General features: G+C 39.3%; 1 protein-coding gene across 1 annotated transcript; it reads right to left on the bottom strand.

Annotated features, from left to right (window-relative positions):
- Positions 1-3,542: 3,542 nt before the first annotated feature.
- On the bottom strand, positions 3,543-23,243 carry LOC111091889. The gene is made up of 8 exons (XM_038570620.1): positions 23,083-23,243; positions 11,012-11,262; positions 9,898-10,132; positions 8,736-8,782; positions 6,681-6,743; positions 4,494-4,566; positions 4,285-4,396; positions 3,543-3,817 (listed from the first exon to the last, which is right to left on the bottom strand). The coding sequence occupies exons 2-7, from the start codon at positions 11,214-11,216 to the stop codon at positions 4,363-4,365; spliced, it is 657 nt and encodes a 218-aa protein (XP_038426548.1). The 5' UTR covers positions 11,217-11,262; positions 23,083-23,243; the 3' UTR covers positions 3,543-3,817; positions 4,285-4,362.
- Positions 23,244-23,528: the final 285 nt, after the last annotated feature.

Here is a 23,528-nt window from a genome sequence, read left to right as displayed (position 1 = left end):
ATATTCTGTGAAGACAGAGGCTGGGAAACCTCAGGTGGGGCTAATTAAAATCTCTCGCGTGGAACTGGATCCGTGAGTAAAACACCTGTCTTCAGATCTGGTTTTGGAAACCTCCATATCCACTCTGGTATCCAACTCTGGCAAGTGTAATAATGGCTTTCCCATAGCTCTTGGAAATTTCTAGATCACTGATCAAGAGATTTTCTCATTTGTAGAAAGGGGCTAATGCGTGTCCCTATCCATTTACAGGTTGGTGGTATGAATCAAAGAAAGAAAGTTTACAAATATCCTTTGTTGTCTGGCAAGTGATTTACACACACAGAATAATTGTTATCACCCTCAGTCAGTAGATCCATTCGTGCATTCACATAATCCATATATGTCTGAGGGTTACTTCTCCTGGCAGGTGTGTCACTGAATGTGTAAAAAAGCACAGAGTACATGCAAAGTTTTTATTAGCCATACTTTGGACATAGCTGGCAACTAATAGTCATGCTATATAAACTTGTATTGACTAATTAATTGATAGGCTTTACCCAATCACATTAATCTCCCCTGGAGATGAGTTGTTTGGAGTTGTTTGACATATTTCTGGTCTTAGACCATTTCCCCTACTAAATATATGATCTCACAGTAACAAGGAGATATTGATTCTTTCTCAAAGAAGATATAAAATCGCCCTAGGGTGAATTGCTTGAAATTTCCTTATTTCATATGTAGAGGGCTGGAACTCCTTGTAAACCATTGATTTGGGGGATCAGATTATCTCCATTGTTTTGTTTCCTACTTCTTCAGATCCTTCAGTGTGGACAGAATAATCAGATTCAGGCCGATTATTTTTTTGAGCTGGGGAAGCTCTTCCTGGTGACAGTTTGCTGCTACGGGGGTATCTTGCTCTACAGCCTTTCAGAGTAAACCTGCCATCAAGAAGCCTGCGTGGGATCTCTAACTGGTTTGCTTGGCTTTTCTTTGTTTCTTGTTAAGTATCCTCAGAAGGGGGTGGCGGGGGACACACACTGGAAGCCTGCTGTGTGTAATTAAGAGATAATTGTAGTTGTCTTGGCATTTTGTGCTGCTATACCATTAGCTTATTTGCAAGTGATGCCTAAATGTGGTTAGGATGACGATTTTGAAAATGAATAAAGAATATATTTTGAAGGATGAAATGTGTGATAATTTGAAAGAGCACTTTACCTTGTCTTGCTAAGATATGCTACATTTTAGCCTGATGTTTTTAAATTAAGCTTGAAGTTTTTAAATTAAAGCTGACGTGCTTTGGTTTCCAGGAGCGATCATCACATATTTTGTCCTACTGTGTACAGCCTTGAAGATTCTTTTTATACCATAACTTTCCTTCCTCAGAGATGTGTAATGCAACCTCTGGACAACTGAATATGATTAAATGCATTCTAGGACAGTGAATAATGACTCCCAATGAATTTTGGAACAAGCCTATTCAATTTCATTAACATTAGCTAGATGAAGAAATTGTCTGGTATTATCCTGGGTGTGACTTTTCACCATTCTACTATATGATAAATGCTAGTGAGTTATTTGGGGAGGGGGGGATTCCTAAAACAACATGCTGAAAACATTATTCTTCTCACTGAATAGTGGATGGATGATAAGTCAAAGAATAAGGGCCAAGATTTGGAGTGTTGCTCAGAGTTAAATAATGCATATAATTTCTATTTCATTATTGTTTTATTTACGGAATTATCTGCCACTTATTTTTGGACTGGGCTCTTTCAGTGAGTTTTATAAAAGTCCCCAGACAAGACTGAGCTGTACATGCAAAACACATCCCCAGTGTGCATTTGGTGAAACTGTGTTGTGGTCTAATGGAACCATGCAGACATGTAGCATTTTCTTTGCTTAGGCCTTTCACATGAGCAAGGAATGTGAAAAATTCCTTACAAGATACCTTAGAAAAAATTTGGTTTGTATTGAACACAATTGTATAAACTTATCTTTCCCTAATAGTGCTCATGTAAGTAAGACCTTATTTCTTTTTGAGCCTTTAGAGATGACTAAAATGGCACTTACCTTAAAAAAAAAAAAAAAAAAAAAAAAAAGGCAGGACTTTATTTGCTGTTTTGCAATAATTATACCCCTTCACTATGGTAATGGTTACCCATAAATAGCATAATCTTAAAATTGTCATTATTATCAAATATTTATCGAGTCCTCTTCATTGCATGCATAGATTGCAGAGATTTATAGAGTTGATTAGAAACAGCCAGTGTTCTTAATAGTTTACAATCTAAAGACGGAGATGATTCAGAAGAATATAAAAGACACTGTGTTGAAGCGTAGGATGGCATGATCTATCATTCGGTATTTCTCCTCTCCCATTGTTCTTTTAGAGTCTCCTATCCTGAATAGGTTCTCCCAAAAGCCCCTGACGCAGGAATTTGGATATAAATAGTTTATCTGGGAGGTGATCACAGGAAGCACAGTGAGTGTGGAAGTGAGACGGGAAGGGAGGAAACCAATAAATGGTACGTTAGTGAGTATGTTACTTCCTTGGGCAACAGGGGCTCAATCCTGCTGGTGACCTGCCAAACACTTGCATTGAAAATGTCTTAGAATTGTCCTTTCTCCAAAAGGGGTGAGGAAATGTGGATATTTGTCCTTACATGGATGAGGGTTGCTATTGGGACATTAAATCCCAGGCACAGTGGGCATTTCCTCGCCCAGAACAATCTCATTGGCAGAGAGATGCAGTAGAGGAGAAGCTGTTTTGTTCTTTGTGGGTAAAAGTTAATCCTGGCCCAAAGCTAACATCAGAATACCTAGGTTTCAAAACATTTTTACCACTACTTTAAAGCACCATATACTTTAGTTGTACTAAAAATTATGTAGTGAAAATTCAGTCTTGAATAATCTATCCCAATTTTGAATAGCCTATAAATTAACACCTATATCTGGATCACTTTTTAAAGATTTTATTTATTTATTTTGAGGTAGAAAGAGAGGGAGAGAGCACGAGTGGGGGGAGGGGCAGAGGAAGAGGAAGAGAGAGCATCCCAAGACTCCGCACTAAATGCAGAACCCAATGCAGGACTCCATCTCACGAACTTGTTGTGATCACGACCTGAGCCAAAATCAAGTCAGTCACTTAAGCAACTGAGACATCCAGGCACCCCTGGATCATTTTTTTATCACAAGTGTAGTACATTAGTATTTTGTTGTTGTCGGTTTATTTTTTTCTTATAGGGCAATGGTACCTAAGAGAAGAAATTATCTATCTTATATAAGAAGATGATTATTCTAGGGTGCCTGCATAGTTCAGTCAGTTAAGCATCTGGGTCTTGGTTTCGGCTGAGGTCATGATCTCAGGGTTGTGGGATTAAGTCCTATGATGGGCTCCAAGGTCAGTGCATGGAGTCTGCTTAGATTCTTTCCCCCACTCTATCACCCTCCTCTTCTCCCTCCCCCTGTTTACACACTCTCTAATAAATAAATAAATAAATAAATAAATAAATAAATAAATAAATAACATCTTCAAAGGAAGCATTTAAAGAAAAAGAAGACAATTATTTCAAAAGAATCACAGTTTAATCTGTGCTAACCAAAACAGTAGATATTTCAATGTCACCAAGCAAATGCATATTACATTTCTGAGGTTTTATCCATGGCACACAGGTTCAGTCAAATTAACTTTTAAGAGACTAAATTCCACAAAATCTATTTTTAAAGATTCTCTTCATGATGGGAAATAGCCAGTGTGAAGGTTTTCTCCAATTTCTTGTGTGGGTAGAGTCAAGTCCAGACTAGGGTAAACCCAGCAAATACACAGTATCATCACAATCTTCTGGAAATGAGAAGGGCAACAGTGTATAAAGGTGAGTAAATATAAGCAAACAAATATAGTGGTCTCTCATAGGCACTTAAAAGGAAAGACTATAATAGTCTGCTCATGTGAAAAAGTCAGAAGGGAAAATGGGCAAATCAAGAAAAAGCTGTTTTATCACTTAGGATTCCAACAAGAAAAACAAGGTACACTGAAAATGAGTAATTTGAGGGGAATTTAAAGAATGGATTATTTATGAAAGTGTGGGCAGGACAAGGGAAACCACAATGGCTAGTGTAATATTTATAACTAATAACAACAGGGAGGAGGTTCAGAGCCTGAAGGGGCAGGGGGAGAGAAATTACCAGAAATCAGAGAGAGAGAGAGAGAATTATGACATATGAGCCACCTGGCAGGAGCTGCGTCTGTGGGTCAACACTAGTGACCCCACAGAGAGGATGCCAGGGGAATAAGTAGCCCAACTTCACCTGCCAGTATTCGCCACGGGACAACTCCAACCAGAAGCCACGGGTCAGGGACCATGTGGATTCACCCATCCAGGTCAATCACCAGGAAGAGAAGGCATGGTGGGAAGTAGATCTGGAGGGCAAAAGGAGATAGCCAGTACCTCTTAGAAGAGAAGAATTTGCCGAATTCATATGCAAGCTAGATGAAAGAGATCACCACCCCTTAATACCTGAATTGTCCTGACACCAACTTAAGAAGCGATAAGTAGGAGTTCACCATCTCATCAGGCAATAAGATGTCCCCTAATGTCATGTGAGAGAAAGAATACTCAGTCATTGCAATGGCAGAGACTCTAAAATGTTAGGATCCCATTTATAATTCTAAAGAGGATGTGTGGTTCCCTCAGTTCAATTAATTTGTGACAGACTCAAAGAGAAGAGTCCCCATAATCATAAATTAGCAGCATCTCCCCTTCATACTTGGACATTTGTAGAATTTGACCTTGTGTTTTAGAAGCTTTAGGAGTCTCCATGGTGTTCCCAAGCATAACTGCATTAGGCTGGTAGCAACTGCATATAATGCCCTGGGGGAAATGAGTGATATTCTGCAACATGGCTCTACCCCAGGTTAAATATATATTTTTAAAAAATATATGTAAGTGAAAGATGCCCAGCGTTCTCCCACTTCCAGAACTTTGTACTCATGGCTACCTCAGCATCCAGTTGTGGGAAAATGGGCACTAGCTGACTCAGATGGGTTCTCCTCAACTCTGCTGGGCTGTAGTAACTTTTCTCACAGTTGCGTAAGAAAATCCTGTATGTGTGTATTTTGGGAGGCAGCAGGTAATGCTAAGCCTCAGAGAGCCTGTGAAGCTTGGACTGTGACGGCAATTTCCCTTGCTTGAGAGGCACTCTCTGTTAGATAAGAAATTAAGCACTCCTTTTTCCTTGGCCATATGGTGCTGCCATATAATTTAAATTCAAAAAGCCGAATTTCATAGCCTGAGAATTGCAGTTGGTAGACACTTCTAATCACTTTACTGATATAAGTAGGTACAGAGAAGCATGATAATTTAAGTGAAAACCATGTTTTCAGAATCTGATAGGAAAGCCTCTAAAGCTAATGTTTTGTATCTTCTGCTCCAAAGAGAAGACCCAGAGAAAAAGATGCCAAGGGAACAGTCTAGACAAATTAAAACTATTAGTAAAGTTACTTAAAAGAGGAAAGAAAAAAAAGCTGTCTCGTTGACTAACTGTTTAAAACCCTTTAAAATGAGACCTATTATGGCAAGACTCTCAGACAAACAGGAAAAAAATCCATTAAGCTCTAATTCCCACAAATATTATTAATGTTAATAAAAATAATAATCAAGAAAAAGGAGGTGGTTATGCAGCCAAGCTATCTGATAGAGGAATTTTTATTGAATAGCAAAAGAATTCCAAGAAGCATTTGCTAAAGATAAATAAATAATCTAGAATAGGTAGTGCTGAGATTTCTCATTTACAAGCCAACATATTTTAAAAACTGTAACCAAATCCAAGAAGGCAAGTTCTAAGAAACAGAGGAAGTTCCCTTTCCTTTAGGCTGAAAGTAAATGGAGCATGGAGATGCATAATTTGGCCTGTAGGAGATCTAAAGGAAAACTCATTCTGAGTTTGCCATTCTGAGCAACTGTGAGGGCAATGGAGAGTTTGAGAGGACAAAGGAATAAAGGTGACCTTATAGTTCTTTGGGAAACCTTCCTTTCGGTACCAATCAAGATTGTTTTCAGTTGCAGAAAAAAAGAGAAAGGAAGAAAGGAGGAAAGAAAGAAAGAAAGAAAGAAAGAAAGAAAGAAGAAAGAAAGAAAGAAAGAAAGAAAGAAAGAAAGAAAGAAGGAAGGAAGGAAGGAAGGAAGGAAGGAAGGAAGGAAAGAAAGAAAGAAGAAGGAAGGAAGGAAGGAAGGAAGGAAGGAAAGAAAGAAAGGAAGAAAGAAAGAGAGAAGAGAAGAGAACAGAAGAGAACAGAAGAGGAGAAGGGAGGGAGGGAAGGAGGAAGGAAAGTTATTAACTTAAGTAGCAGGGTATTGCCTTCAGGTACAGCTTGATCAAGAGGTTGAAAGTTAATCATTAGGGCAACACTGATTTATTTTCATTTTTCAACTCTGTTCTTTCAGGATGGACTCTACTCTCAGGCTCTCCTTTTGTAGGGATAGGGCAAAGAAAGCTCATTTCCTCCTTTAGGTGTTTCCCTCTTACTCTTTTGTAATAAAAACTCTAATATGTGGCTGAGCACACCGCCTCCTGAGATGAAGACTATATTTCCATGTCTCTAATGCAGTTAAACATAGCAGTGTGACTAAGTTCTGGCCAATGGGATATAAGTAGAAGTGTCATGAGCAGTTTTTAGAAAATGTCCTTGAAGGATCCCTCTTTACCCTTCCTCCTCCTCACAGCCTGGAAGCTCAAACAGCCATCTGGGACCATCAGGTCGAGCCACGCTATCAAGGATTAGAGTGAGAGAGAAAGAAACAATTCTCTGATGACCTTGGAGTCACATGTAACCCTGAAATGCTTACCTCCAGACTTCCATTTTTTTAGAGAAAATATATTTCTATCTCGTTTAAATGATTGTATATTTGGATTTTCTGTCTCACAGCAAAACCTAATATTAATTAATACACATAGCAGAATGCTTTACCACAGTTCCAGGTATATATCCTATGATGTGAACCCCGTAGCTTACTATGCCTGTCTCTTTCTCCATAGCCCTAGAGCTTCATTTGAACATTTCTATAGCTCTTATTGGCTCATGCACCAATCCCTGAACCAATCACTGTGGCGTGGGGCTCTGACAGGTGTAACAGATGTGCCCACTGCTGGAGCTGAGTGGAGTTCTCTCCATCTGAACTGCACAGACTGAAAATCAGGGAGGTTTCCCAGAGGGGAAACAACAAATGTTCACTCTGTTTCCCAACTAGATTTTTTCCCTAACTTTCTGATTTCTATCAAAGATATGATCATTTGTCTAGGCTCACAACACTTTATACATAATCCATTACTTTTGGTATAATCTGTTCCCCAACATCTCCCAAGAAACAAAAGCAAAGAGTCACATTATTAGGTGATGGTGTCATCTTGGGGGGGGGGTGGGGGCGGGTAAAAGATAAGTGTGTGATCATGATTCTCTGAGGAAAACATTAATTTATTTTATTTTTTCAGGAAGCTCTATGCCCAAAGTGGGGCTCAAACTCACAACCTGAGATCAAGAGTTGCAAGCTCCACTGACTGAGCTAACCAGGCCCCCAATGAGAAAAATGTTTTAATAACTTCATGAATGCAATGGTGAAAAGTACACAAAACCAATAAAATAACTGATTGTTATTTTTCAAAAGTGTCAAGGTTATGAAGGACAAGAAGACTGAGTAACTGCCACAGATTAGAGGAGATTAAGGAGACATGACAACTTTGGGGGACAGAGTCCATGGTGGCTAGTCATGGTCCCCAACCTAAGTGGTCATGCCCTTGTCCAATCCCAGGCCCTTGACTTGTTTATAACTAGTAGACTATGGCAAAGATGATGGGATGTCATTTCTGTGACCCTGACACATTATATAAGACTTCACATTGCTCACTCACAAGATCTCTCTTCCTCACTGCCCTTGAAGAATTAAGTGGCCCTTTCAGAAGGCCCACATGCAAGAGCTGAGGGCAGCATCCAGGCAACATCCAGCTAGAAGCCAGGGTCTTCAGTCCTACTGTCTCAAGGAAATGAACTCTGCCAACACTTGAATGAGCTTGAAAGCAGATTCATCCCAGTCTAGCCTCCAAACACGACTGCAGCCTCGCTGACACCTAACTGCAGCCTGTGAGACCCTAAGCAGAGGATCTGATGAAGCCTGTGCCCAAACTCCTAACCTACAGAAACTATAAAATAATTTACTCATTATAGTATGATTATATAAGATGCTAGCCTTATATAGGAAGCCGAGTTACGAGTACACGGGAGCTCTTTACTACATATTTAGATTCTCCAGATAAAAAGTTAGAAAGTAAATACAAGTAAATGTAAAAGTACAGAAATCAGCTATAAAATTTGCAAAAAAAAAAAAAAAAAATAAGCCTGGGTTCTGTTGGTTAGCAATCGTGTAAAAATAACAAAATGTTCATCAAGGTAGAAAAGAAATGACAATTTGACACTACATGTAGCCGTCCGATTCCCAGATTTTGCTCTTGCAAAAAGCTCCTCTGCTAATGTCAATACATGGGCAGCATTTCTCCCCTTGGCACATAAATCTCTTGTTTTCGAGCATTTGATATCTCACAGCTATAGTTAGTTGTAGTTTTGTTCTTAGTTACTACGATTATTTGGAACAGTATTTATAGAAAATTCCTTCCCCCAACTTTTCCTGCTCCCTAGAGTTCTCTCTCGCTTCTGTCTTTCTGAATGTTTCTTCCATAATTATATCACCTTATTTCTTCCCCTTCCATACCTCTTTTCCTTCTCTTCACCATCTCTTCCTCAAGTGGCTTGGAATCTCTAAGGAAGATGAATGGGAACCATCAACATAAGAGAAACAAGGAGGCCTGGTATATTACTGTTTTTTTATACTCGGGACATCAACACACAGAAGCCAAAATTTTAGTTGTGCGTTGCTGAGATTCCCATGTAAAATCCATCGCTTTTGTCTACTTGCATCGTTACAACAGCATCTTAGCCCCTGGGTAAAATGGGCCTGAGCTATGTACCCTCTTGACCTCGAGTGGGTTTTATGACTTCAAAGGAGGTTTGTGACCCGCTGTTTAAAATGTATATCAGGTATACAACTTGGCAAAGGAAATGAATGTGGAGAGCCAGCAACAGTTATTAAAAGACAGAGTTCATTTTTACAGGCTATTGTTTGGAAAATAAATAGCTCAACCTGCATCCCAAACAAAACTAGAATAATAAATGTGCCATTGACTTGGTGAGAATGTCCCATATCTGGTTTAGACGGGCATGAATATTAATTGAATAAATTCCTTACTTTTAATCCTGGTCTGTAAAGTTAATTAAAAACCTCTTAAACTTATTGGGAGCTCTCAGGGCTTTTTCTTCCACTTAGTCTGAGCATTATGAATTCCTGTATACATCTTAATGTCAACAATATTTGGTCAGTGTCTACTATATAATCTGTACTTAAGCACTTTGCCTTCAAGATCCTTAACTATTCCTCTGAAATTATAGATCCTTCTTTTCAAGTAGAGATGGAAGGAGGCATCTCCTAGTACTAAAGCTAAGGCACAAAGCCATAATTATGTGTAGAGTATGAAATAAATCTCTTTTATTTAAAGGACACAAAGATGAATAGGGAAAAATAGAGGAAAACTAAATTAAGGTCCTTACTATACTCATAGAAGTTACTATTAACTGGTCATTATTTTTGTTAAATAATGTACATAGAAAGATTTGAATTTCTGGTTTCAAAAGTACTTACTTTTTTAAAGTAAATTTTAAAGTGCACTCAGAGTCTTAAGGGCTTTCTTATCTATGCTTCGTAGTAAGCTTGAGAACTCATGAACCTCACTGAGCGCTCGAGATTTAGAGAGACAAAAACTGAATTCAAGCAGAAATGAATTTAATTTAAAGTTAATGCTTCAGATTTGTTAGCATACCTGGGAAAGATTTTATTCTCACCAATGTTTGGTTGTGTTCTCAACATTGACATGAAAGGGAGTCCCGTGTGTCCAACAGATGCTAACAGGTGGTAGAAGGCTGCTCTGACCAGTTGGGCAAAATGCTGATTGTTGGTTTTCAATCCTATACCCCTAGGGGACAGAGTTAAGAGTTCATGGTGCTCCTGAATTTTGTGCAGAGCCACTGAGAAGTCACATTCCCCAGAGAGATGGTCTAGGAAAGAAGGAATGAGTTGAAGAAGTATCAAGCGTCTCTGGACTGTTTTCAGGGCTTAGTAGCCAAGGAGAGATTGAAATATATTTCTTGTGCATGTGTGTGAAATGAGAGCAGGTTAAATAAAATCTGTATTTCTAATCTTGGCTTTATTTCTTGATTCATAAACATATGAAACCATGTCCAAATATATTATATTATCTACAGGATACATGAGGAGGGATTATCAAGCTAGAATTTCATACTTGGCTTGTCAAACTTGCTGCTTTACATTTTGTGCCTTGCACACAAATGTGCACACATGCACTTGCTTTTGCCAAAAAAGACCACCTGCTTACCCCCTTTCAACTGAACTTGACCTTTGAGTTGTTTTTTTCAATCGCAGTTTGAGGTTTGCTCTGTTATTCCCTCTCATGTGGTTGCCTTTGTGACCCAGGGCCCCTGTTTCCAAATTTTCTGGCTGAAGTTACATCTCACAGCTGAGAAACAGTTTTACAAAGTGAATAGCAATTTATTGAGCACTCATGCTATGGAGTGCTGTACTCATGCTTTATTTCAATCAACTCATTTAATCTTTATAACCCTGTTATGTAGACCCTATTGTAAACATCATTATTATTCCCTTTAACGGATGGACAACACTGATAACACAGAAAAGATGAATAACTCATCTAAGGGCATGCAGCAAGTAAAGAGAGCCAGGATATGATCTCAAGAAGTCTGGTTCTAAGGCCCATGCTCTTGATCACTATACCACTGTCACCATTGTGTTGTTTTCTACATTTTCTATAAGGAAAATCTTTAACAATTGGTATTTTAAAACAATGAAATAATAGGTAGCTAGACGCAGGAGAAATTAGGGTCTAATGGACAAAATACCCATTCTATAGTCAGAAAGATCTGGGATTGCCTCTGGAGTAAGGATACTTGCTGCTCGCTGAATATCCACATGCTCTCCTTCACTTTCTATGCCCATAGTAATAGTTAAGGCCTTGTGACTAGTTCTGACTATTGGTTGCAAGTGAGAATAATGCAGGCCACTTCTGGACTGAAAAACAGACTCTCCAGGCTGTTCAACTGCCATGGTGCCATGGTGATGGAGAAAGCCAGTTGTTCCAGATGCTGTAGCCCTGTGAAAGTAAAGCCTCAGTTAGCCTAGGTCTGTGAGTAATCACACAAAGCAGAGGCCCTCAGAAGCCCACTTGGATGTGAATCATGAGTAAGAAATAAACCCTCATTGTGTTAAGCCACTGAGAGTTCAGAGTAATTTGTCTTTGATATTATCTAACTAATATAGTCCACAAGTTTTACCAGGTTCTCTACATATTCATGGAAAAGGTGGCTAACCTCTCCAAGCATCATTTCTTTATTTTTTAAAATATAAACACTAATGCTTTTTTTGGAGGAGCTGACATGAGGATTAAGTGAGAGCTCCTGGCGTGCTTGATAAATAGGACTTATTCAATAAATGGTTGCTATTGTCATTATTCAGTATTATATTACATAGAAGTCACAGAAAAGCTCAAGTGACATATTGTGTAAAGAATGTGAAAAAAAAAAAAAAGAATGTGAAGGACATTTTCGTAGCAGGGCTTATCACTGGATTCCTATAAATTGCTTATAACTATAAAACAACTGAAGAATATTTTCAGTACAACACATCACAGGATTGTAATGTACACCCAGCATCCACACTCCTGTCTTTTATTAACTATAACCCAAGGGAAATCTTTTCCCATTTTCAACCAAGCATGCTTCTGGTGGGGCTCCAGAATCAAGTTCCAGAATCAAGAATGGAGCATGGACTTGAGGCCAATAAGGCAATTATCAGTTTCCTGGCCATAGTGATTGGTTCAAGGATAGGAATACTGTTTGCTCAGAGCCAATGAGCAGATGCAATGAGAACGCTGGGAATTTTGGGGAAAAAAAAAAAAAAGATTATAACATTCTATTCTCATCTGAATGTAAGATGTGGTTGGAGAGGTGGCAGCTATTTTGAACTACAAGGGAAGAGCATGTCTCGGAATGGAACCAACGTGGAAGTGAATAAGAATGCAAGTGGATGGTAGTGATGGAGAAATTGGGGTCTAGGGACATTGTTCAAAGCCCTTGATCAAGCTGCACCTGAAACCCAAACAAACTTTGGGTTTTTCACTATAGTGAGTTCATAAGTTATCTTTATTCTTAATCCAGTTTAAAAACAGAATTTTTTTAGAAGTGACATTTGGGTAGCCCAAAAGAAAAGTGTCTAATTCTGGCTAGATGGTGTTAAAATTTGGATAACATGACTTTATATGGTGTTCCTTCCCATTCTTGGAGTTCTACAGCTTTTTCTCTATCATTCTTTCTGGATTCTGTATTGGCCTCTTTATTTTACTGCCTCTAAATTCCATATTCTTGGATTCAGAACTCTTCTTTACCTAATTCTTGTGTTAATGATTAAATTAATTTTAAAGCAAGATTAAATGAAGTTTAGGTTTACACACTTTAAACATTAAAACTCCTCATATAATTAAAATTTTTCCAAAATGACAAGTTTACAATCAAAATATATTTTTTTGTCATTTAAACAAAGCCTTGCATATAGGTAAAGCAGACACTCTTTAGAGGAGACATATATTTTGTTGAAGAAATATAGAACTTTTCATTAATTCTATGTTTCCTTATCTTAAAGAAGAGGTTATATACAGCATATTGAAATTTATTTTCACTTTTGGCTCATAAATTTGATGCACAGAATTATATAAAGTACATTTTATAAACTATATTCTAATACCAGAAACCGCAAGTGTCATTTTTCATAGGTTAGATTGTTATTTTCAATTCATCTTTTTTCTGTAATATAATTATACTTCCATGTACTTTGCCATTGAGGTTTTGCAATGATCTCAGGAGAGCTGGTCATACATCCAGGCCCAACTCATTGATGTTGGACTTGGCTGTAGGACTTATTTTGGTTAATGAAACAACAGCAGACCTTACACAGTGGATTTTTTTTTTTTACACAGTGGATTAAATATGTTTGCATGATTTGGTTTGGTTTTTGAGCTTCTGATATCTGCCCTGAGAACTGAAAAGCAACTGAGTCCAAGGAAACTGAAGAGATAAATGGAGAAGACCTCATCCTTCCTCATATCTGATGCTAAGCTCAACTGACATCAGCTAAGCCCAACGGAATCACAGACTAGTCACAGGTCCATGAGTGAAAATAAATACTTGTCATAAGTCACTAAATTTTGGAGTTGTTTGTTATGCCGCATTATTGTATCAGTAGCAGACTAATTATTATTACCCAAATTATTATTAAAAGTAATGTTTAGGGGCACCTGGGTGGCTCAGTGGTTGAGTGTCTGCCTGCAACACAGGTTGTGATCCCAGGGTCCTAGGATCAAGTCCCACATCAAGCTCCCTCTTGGGAGCTTGCTTCTCTCTCTGCCTATATCTCTGTCTCTCTCTCTCTCTGTGTGTGTGTGTGTGTGTCTCTCATGAATAAATAAATAAATAATCTAAAAAAATAAAAGAAAGAGAAAGAAAAGAAAGAAAGAAAGAAAGAAAGAAAGAAAGAAAGAAGAAAGAAGTAACATTCAAAATAACACTTCCCTCTCAAATGTATTATCTTACAAATCTGAAGCATATTTTGTAATAAAAACTTTTTGCATTTGTAATATAGCACTTAGTGCATTGAACTGGAAGGCATTCATGATATACTAGCAATCACTAAAACTGGGTGGAAATCCTGGCTTGGCCACTAATAAGTTCTGTGTCTTTCACAAGTCACTTTGCCTTTCTAGGACCTGCCTTTGCCTTTCTAGGACCTTTATATACCTATAAAATGAGTGTTGAATTAGATTCTTTATAGGAAAAAATGTTAGGGTTGTGGTCTTCAAATTCGTATGAAGTATTTACAAAAAAAATCTGTAATGCTTCTTTTATATGCTAATAGATTTTGGAATATAAGTAAAGTGAGAATTCAAACCATAAAGAATTCTGGGTATTTGTAAAGGTCCTAAGTTTCCTAAATAAATGAGATACAATAGTTCTCCCTTATCTACAGTTTTGTTTTTTGTCATTTCACCTGCTCACAGTCACCTGAGGTCTGAAAGAAGATGATATTCCTTCTAACATATGGTCAGAAGGTCAACAATAGCCCAACACTACATTACGTTCCCTCATCATTCACTTCACTGCATCTCATCACATGGGCAGTTTGTCATCTCACATCACCCTCCTAAGAAGGAGGGTGAGTTCCATACAATAAGATATTTTGAGAGAGAAATACCACATTCACATAACTTTTATTATAGTATATTGTGATAATTGTATTTTATAACTAGTTGTTAATTTCTTACTGTGTCTAATTTACAAACTGAACTTTATCATAAGTATGTATGTATAGGAAAATACATAGCATATATAGGGTTTGGGACCACCCTCAGTTTCATGTATCTACTGGGGGTCTTGGAACATATTTCCAGTGGGTAAGGTGAAATGACTGTGTATATGTTAGCCACTTCCTTATACAATCTGGTTGAATCTTATAAGTTTAAGATTCTGTCATTTCAAAAATGTTTGTGACTACTCTAGAGTAGAGAAAGTCACCTAAAGAAAAATATATTGATCATCTAGGTTGTGCTCAGTACACATCCTATTTAGCTCCCACAGTTTCCAAAACTGGATTGCTAAAACAATAGCAATTCATTTTCAACACAGTTCTGGAGACTGGAAGTCTAAGATCATGGTGCTAGAAGTGTGGGTTTGTGGTGAGATCTCTCTCCTTAGGTTACAGAAAGCTGCTTTCTCTCTATGTGGTCTGCACAAGAGAGAGAGATCTCTAACATCTCCTCCTCTTGGTTTAAGGACACCAGACCCACCCTTATGACTTCATTTAACCTTAACCACTTCCTGAAAGGCCCTCTCTCCAAATATAATCCCATTGGGAGTTAAGGCTTCAACATATGAATATGGGGAAGACATATTCAGTCCATAACAACACATATAGTGAAAAAGAAGAATTTAGTAGAAAGAGCAGTTTCTGGCTTCAATATGCAAAGTTTAGGACCAGAGCCTGTTACCTCCTAGGGTATCTCTAAGTTGGTTTCCATAGAAGAATGCCTCATGGGCAATGAAACACAAGGAAATCAGATTTTTACTACCTTCCACCTTTCTACAAGCAAGCCAATCCTTGATTGCTATTACTCTGCCAAATGTTTTAAACCACACTTCACCAAGAAATGTGGCCACTTCTGTACATGGTCAAGGCCTGGCATGCAAAGTCTACAGCTATGTTTTAAATAGGAAGAACTTCCACCGCATCCACCTCCTGCATTCTTGCCTGGGTCAAAAGAACATTTCAAAATTCCATGTGTATGCTCAGGTTATCTTACATAAAGTACAGCATTCCTGGCTCAAATATGAGGTGTTGAACCTTCCCAGCATCCCACCAAACATACACTATCACTATGTCTGGAACAAAATTGCTGAACTACCACTTCAATCTCTTGATGATGTTCTTTTACCAACCCCTTCACTTTTAGCTTCACAGATTTGCTTGACTACTTCCTTTGCACTCAGATGTTTGTTCGTTTTCCTGATAGGAATATAGAAATATTCAAATCATAATTTTGTATTGACTACAATTGAAATTTGCCTTGATAGTAAACATTTTTGCAAGCAAGCAAACCTTCACATAGCATCAGTGAAAACTTCCTTTTATGGAAAAGAACTTTCAAGACACTTTCTGTGTTAGTTGTATATGACCTCAGATAAATTTCTTAGCCTTTTAAAACCTCAATTTTGGGCGCCTGGGTGGCTCAGTCGGTTAAGTGTCTACCTTTGGCTCAGGTCATGATCCCAGGGTCCTGGGATTGAGCTCCTAGGAGCAGGGAGCCTCCTTCTCCCTCTCCTTCTCCCTGGAGAAGGCTTGTGCTCTGTCAAATAAATAAATAAAATCTTAAAAAAATATAAAACCTCAGTTTCCTTAAAAGTAAAATGATGTGACTAATACCTATACTATGAAGCAGTGGTAATCAGACTTCAAAGTGAATCAAATTACTTGGGATGTTTATTGAAAATGCAGACTCATAGGTCATGCCCCAGACATACTGGGTGTAGGGTACAAGAATCTACATTTATAATAAGCACTCCAGGTGGTTATAATATATGTATTGTGGGGTCTTGCTTTGAGAAATATTGTCAGAAGTAAATTAAATAAGAAAATACCAAGCACCTGTTCCTGTTCCTGCACATGAGTAGTAATTACTATTTAGAACTCCTACTCATCCAAAAAAATCAAATCTGAGATTAAGAAATGGTGGTTTGCTTTCAAGATACACTTGATCAAAAACAAAAAAAACAAAAAACAAAAAAAACCCCAAAAAAAACAAACAACAAAAAACAACCCCCACAAAACACAAAATTAAAGTAACAAGTATGCACTTAGGTGCAAATAAACTCAAACAAGATGAACTAGTCTGTATTGGAACAGACCATGCAAGGTACAAGATGCAGGCCAGTTACTCTGCTCTCTTTTAAGAGCCTTGGCATAACTGTCAGTCATAGCCACCTATTGGAGGTGACCGTGTACCTAGGTGACCAGGCACTGTAGCATGTGGCCCTCCTACCTGAGCTGCAACTGACAAGACCAGAGAAATGTGACTGGTCTAGATGTAACCAACAGTCCATGGAATGAGTGAGCCTGTAGAGCAGTCCAATAGGAGCATCCTACAAGGGAGGATAACTTCTTTACCCAGCAGATTGTCTCTTTCAGGGAACTGCAATCTGAGCCACATTTGAATGTGAGAGGGATGCTGAAGCAGTGCTTCATCCATATCCAAGACCTGCAGGTCCCCCTCTACCATGTGCCTGTGTTTCTGTCCCAAACTTTCCCTTCAAATAACCAGAGAGCCAGAAGTGCCTAGAAGCTCATGCATCGCCTTGGCTCATTTCCCAGCAAGCCACAGGTGTGGAAGTTGCAGCGCCTCAGGTCTTTGCCTCTTGTTTAGATGTCAGAGGCATAACTTACACTCCCAAGCTCCCTGGGACCTATCCAGGGGTTATCCTGAAGGACCCTCCTTGGACTTTGCTGACAGTGCATCCTTGATTGGCTTCTTCCCTTACCACTTAATCCTGAGAGCACTACCAAAAAATAACACAAAGGCTCATCTAAGGGTCTGCTTCTGAGGAAACCGATCTAAGGCAGATGTGCAAAGATTTCACGAGAAGACAGAATTTTTCAACAGACGGCTGTAAGTAGAAGTCCCAAAGCTGTAGGAGTTAAAAGAAAGCATGCATAAAGAGTTTCTGAGAACAAGAATAGTGAATGAATTAGAGGGTAAAGACAAGAGAGGTGGTCACAATGGAAACCAACACAGAACAGTGAAGTCAGCATATGGAGAGGGCATGGTGTAGGTTGCTGCTGAGTGCAAGGAAGATGACAGACAGGTCACTCCATTGGCCTAGCAGAGTTTTGTTGATCCACCACAAATGCTGTATGTTGTCAAATAACTTCTTGTTTGCTGTGAGGTCTGGCTGTGTAGCTATAGAGATGTCTTCTGGTCTCCCTTATCCCTCCGTGAATCCATTCAATACATCCATTACCCGGTACCTCCAATCCATTTGTTGAATGTTTGTTGAAAACTGAAAGCCTAAGAAACCCACACTTTCAGAAATAAAATCAACACCCCAATCATAAATGCATTTACAATGCTTTAGATGTTTCAACTATTTTTAATTAATATGTCCCTTCAGCTCCTTTTAATTTTGTTTTTATTCTCAAAATTATAATGTAGTTTTCAATTTTATACCTTCCAGCTAATGTGCCCTCCGTTCTCCATTGTGTCACTAATTTAATAACCAACAAAATCTCTTCTAATTCCCTAGTAAATGAATTTGTTGTAATTATTAAGTGGAATACATTGCTTCAGCATTGTATTTATTGTACCTGAGTTTATTTTTTATTTTTTTTTTGTACCTGAGTTTAAATTAAACATTCGAAATATCAATGATTTGTAATAGAAAGAAGTGAGGAGATTTTTAAAAAAACGTATACACAAATTCTGAAGCTCAGTATATATCAAATTCTTTTGTTAAGCAAGATGGAGCCTCTAGCTCAAGTTTCCTGTTTTTCTGACACCTTTAGGGTGAAATAATAGTATCTTCATATTTTATGACCTTTTTTGAGCATTATTCTTATTTCATAAGAACATAATTTAAAAATTTCTCTTATAAATATAAGGCAGTTATTGTGACTTCTTGGGTTAACATAAAAAATATCCCAAATGTATGGGGATGGGTGATAATACTGTATCAGAATCACTATAATTGTAATGGAAACACATTGAAAGAAAATATTATTTGCTAAAGTAACTATTTACTCATTTATTCCTATAAGGTTTTTAGGAAGAAATGGACAGTTTAGCTACATATCAGGAAGGCACAGAATTTCATGATATTAAAACAAAATGAAGAATCACCTTTCTATCAGGGGATGCTTTTGCTAACAGTGACTATCTTTAGAAAATTTCTACTTGAATTTCTTAATGAAGCATTAAAAAAAATCCTTTCATTACTTCAAAAGTACTTTCATGAAGTACATGATCTAGAATAGATAATCTAGGGGATATGCTAAATTGAACGGAAGAGGTTTTTTTTTTTTTTTAAGAACAGATTTGCATGAATTCAATATAGATGACCTCGTTTTCTGAGCAACTGGCAAATAAAACTATACATGTTAATGGTTTCCATAACATTGGAGCATACTACTCCAATAATTATGCTTAAAGATACACAATCAGTGATGCCAACTCTGCTTCATTGAGGATGTGAAAAGATTGCCTTAAATATAAAATCAAATACCCTTGGCCTTACTTACTCGTAAGAGAAATGCAGATTAAAACTGCCAATTTACACCTCACTTGTTGGCAAAAAGCCCACAGTTTCTTTACACACTCCGCTGGTGAGACCCAAGGAAATGGGCCTCTCACACATTGTGGGAATGCAATTGATACAAGCCTACATGGAGGACAATTTATCTATTGAAATTCCAAATATGCTTATATCAAATTTCCCTTACAGTAGTTTCTCCAACCAACACTCCTACACTTGGGAACAATCACTTCTTTATAAATCTATTCATTGTATCCATATTTGTAGTTGCACAAGATCGGAAACAGCCCAAACACCCACGAATTGGCTATTGATTAAGTGAGTATGGTACAACCATCCTTTGGAATACCATGAAGCCATAAAAAGGAATGAAAAATTTCAGGCAACAATCAAAGGAATGAAAACCAACACACTAAGAGAACTGAATGTGTATTATTAGGTTCAACTGGTGAAACAGAGCTATTCTAGGTATTTCGGAAATAAAGGGTTTAGTATAGGGATGATTTTTTGTATGAATGTTGGAAGACTGAGGGAAACTAAGATCAGTGAAGTTGCTTCCTAAAAGTCAGGGTCAGGGAAGCCAACCTTGAAAACTTCAACCTAAAGGGCTGAAACAGGTACTTTTCAAAAACTTTCCAATCATTTCCAAAAAAAAAAAAAAAAAAACAAAACACCTCCCTTACTCTATGTCTGTCTTACTCAACGACAATGGTGTAAGTGGTTCTCACAGCAGCTAAAAAGATGTTGTGAATCGCACATTTGCTCATTCTTTTCCATTTGTCTGAAGCCACCTCCCCCTCTTTTCTGTCTTCCAAATCTTGACTGGGTTCCTCTCAAACTCTAACATGGAACCATACAGGGAAGAGGACCTGGGAAATACTGTTCTCAGCTTCTCCCAAGCAATGCAAAGGAGACCACAGAAGGGGGTGAAGATGAGTTGACAACAGACAATCCAGCATAGAGTGGAAAGATGGAAACCCCGAAGACATGTTTGAGCAATGGAATCAATACCAGCAACTATCTTTCTCTGGACTTCATGGTAGAGAAGTCCTTCAGTCACCAAATATTTACAAATGCCAGTCATATGCCAGACTCTGGCAGCTCCCTACCATGCCCAGTGCCCAGTGCAAGAGTATGTGTCATGTTGTTTCTAAGAGAATGAAACTTTTTCTTAGACCTGTGCCATTTCTGAGGCACATTATCTGCACTGAAATCTTTTCTTGACCTTATTGGGAAAAGCCAGGAACTGAGGATCAGTCATTTTGTCTTTTCTTTGTGTGCTTTAAAGGCCAGACTTCTAAAAAGGTTGGCCTCCACATCCTTAGCTTCCAAACCCTCCTCACCTGCTGCCATCTGGTTCCTGCTCCCTACCACTTCACTAAAATTGACCTTGCCAAAGTAATTGGTGAAACCCTGATTGCCAATGCCAGGCACACTTTTCAATTGTATCATACATCACTTTTCTCTGCACTCTGTGTCACTCCTGTCCTTACTTTATGTCCCTTTCCAGATTCCATTCTTTTGTTACCGCCCCTAAAAATCCCTTCCTCTCTGGGCCCTCCTGTCCCAGTTTCAGCATCTAAAACACTTAGCAGGATCAAGAAGCTCAAGTGCAGAGTCAAAACAACACATTCAAGCTTCAAGCATGAACTGAGTCACTTTTCTATGTTGATGGGTTGGAAATTGAGAATTCACCATGTTGCAATTTATTTTTATGGATTCCTTAGTGGTTCCTTGTAATTCATTCCTTACAAAATATCTGAAATCTCAGATTTGGCACAGATGGACTGAGGAGATCTCTTATTGGTCCCCTCTGCAACGTGCTTTTCACATTGCACTCTTTTTAATCTTTTCAAAACACACAGCTGATGAATTCTCTCACTCCATCTCATACATACCAAATTCTGCTTAAATCTCTTTATGGTTCCCTACTAGTCTCTGGTTAAAACAAAACAAAGGGATCCCTGGGTGGCGCAGTGGTTTGGCGCCTGCCTTTGGCCCAGGGCGCGATCCTGGAGACCCGGGATCGAGTCCCACATCGGGCTCCCAGTGCATGGAGCCTGCTTCTTCTCCCTCTGCCTATGTCTCTGCCTCTCTCTCTCTCTGTGTATGACTATCATAAAATCAAAAAAAAAAAAAAAAAAAAAAACATCTCTTAACATGACCTACACTCTTTGGCCATTTATTCAACTCCTATCTCACGTAGTTCCACTGAGTTGCAGCCATATTGGCCATGTTCTGGGTTACTTGTACCTGCCTCCCAGGAGCCAAAGCAGAGCCTTTGTGCTTCTCTGTCTAGGTAATTCTTTCCTTTCTTCTTCCCCTGGTCATTTTATCCTCATTCCCAGTGCTGCTTCTCTGGGTAACAGTCTCATCTTGTGCAGATCAAATTTCCATGTGTTTCTCTTGATAATGTTTGTCACGTTTCATTCTGGTACTTAGGAAGGCGGTGGTTTACTCAATGCCCATTTCCCTAGGGCTGGCTGGTGAGCTCTGTGAGGAAGGAACCACATTTCTCATGTTCCCTACTGCATCCTGTGCCCACATAGTGCTTGGCATAAAGGAGCTCAATAAACACTTGCTGAATGTATTAGTAAGTGAATAAAGACCAAGAATAACAGGGTTTTTCCCCTACTGCTTTAATACTCACGGCTAAGCTGCATTTGCTTGTGATTCTTAACAATTTTTCAAAGTATTTTCAGATAAGCTATCTCATGTGATATTAACAATTGACTTTATGAGTATAAGGGGTAACCCAGGTAGGTGACTTGGCGAACGCTACATGGCTTGTAAGCAAAAATATGCAACTGGAACGGAGTCTTGTCGCTTTTCAGACCAAGACTTTGGCGATTAAACCACCAAAAAGAGGGCAGCCCGGGGCGGGGGCGGGGCTCAGTGGTTTAGCCCTGCCTTGGGCCCAGGGCCTGATCCTGGAGACCCGGGAGGAGTCCCACCTCGGGCTCCCTGCAGGGAGCCTGCTTGTGTCTCTGCCTCTCGCTCTCTGTCTCTCATGAATGAATAAATAAAATCTTAAAAAAAAAAAAAAAACAACACCAAAAAGGAAGCAAGATAGTGTATATATAGCTTAATAGTATCTATACAAAAGATAGTAAAATAGAAATACCAAAATAAAAATATAAAGTTCATTTTAGATTGATAGAATATCAATATCCATATTCATGGAATATGGGCATCAATACTCTAAATGCTGGCATTTTAGCCTTTTCCATTTGGGCTCTGAGAAAGAGCATGTGACCCTTCTACGACAGGGCTCAGTGAATACCCTATGATAATTCTCACTATAATGTAGATGTTCCACAAATTTATCAGCTATTAAATTGTTACTGGCAATGACCGCTTCTGGAAACCTTTTCAATCCTTTCCTTAATGAAACTATTTATTTTTTGTAAGGAGACCTGAGAAAAGTTCATCACTTAGCAGGTTAAAAGGATCCATGAGTTTCAAAGACCCATCTCAAACTAAGTCGCGTACTCGTTCATTTATCCAACATTTTGAAAAGACCTACCGTTTAACCACAGTCTCTAAATGTTTAAGTTTGCTAGATGTGTTACATTTTTTAAATGACTTCATAACTGAGTTCTTTTATAATATCACGCGAACACGGGCTTCTAAGCTCACGTTATTCACCCCAATAGCACGGACAATGACTTTACACGGAAAATAGGGAATCAAAGCTCCGTGCCCTGGGCGGGGTGTATCTTAGGGTAACTCGAGGCTCACGACGCCACTTACGTTTAAACTCATTCTGCCTTGAATTTAGTGTCTCCGGTGGCACTTTCTTGGGGGGGTGGGGGAGGGAAGAAAGGGGAGGAAGGTCTAAAAATACAACAGAGGACCTGCAAAAATTTGCGGACAGGCGTCTTCAACCCGTTGTTATTCACTCAAGAGAGTTCAGGGAGAGCGGACACAAAGTTTCACTGGTTCCGTGGATTGCACGCAGCCCGCTCACAAAGAAGCGCTGCATCTGCTCCCATTTCCAGCGAACAAACGCAACCTTAACAATTTGAAAAATACAAGAGGTGAAAAGAGCCAAAGAAAAGTCGCACTTGGTCTGCCCCCTGGGTCTCTTAGGAGCTCGTCGTCTGGCTCCGGAGAGTTTCCAGCGCCGGCGGAGTTGCCTCCGCTCGCAACCTCGGAAGCAGGACCCCGGGGAGGCGGGCAGGGCGGACCCGGGCGGACCCGGGCGGACCCGGGCGGCGGCGGCGGCGGCGGCTCTCGCAGGCTGCGCTGGGCGCCCCGGAGGCCGAGCCCCGCCGGCCAGCCCCGCGCGCGCAAGACGAGCGCAACGCGCCTGCGCGCTCGGTCACGTGGCGGGCGCTCCGCGCAAAGCGGGTTAAAAGTCACGACCGCCGCGAGCCCGCGAGCGCCCGGTTGGCCGGCGCGGCGCCGCTCGCCTCCCTTAAGCCGATTCTGACGGAGCTGCCTCCGCTGCTGTCGACCACCCTCCGACCCCGCGTCGCGGCTCGGCTTCATGCAGCGAGCGGAGCCGCCT

This window comes from Canis lupus, chromosome 23 (assembly GCF_011100685.1).
Source record: "Canis lupus familiaris isolate Mischka breed German Shepherd chromosome 23, alternate assembly UU_Cfam_GSD_1.0, whole genome shotgun sequence".
NCBI classification, from domain to species: Eukaryota; Metazoa; Chordata; class Mammalia; order Carnivora; family Canidae; genus Canis; species Canis lupus.
The sequence above is the reverse complement of the archived record's forward strand: the minus strand, read 5'-3'. Positions and strand labels throughout refer to the sequence as shown.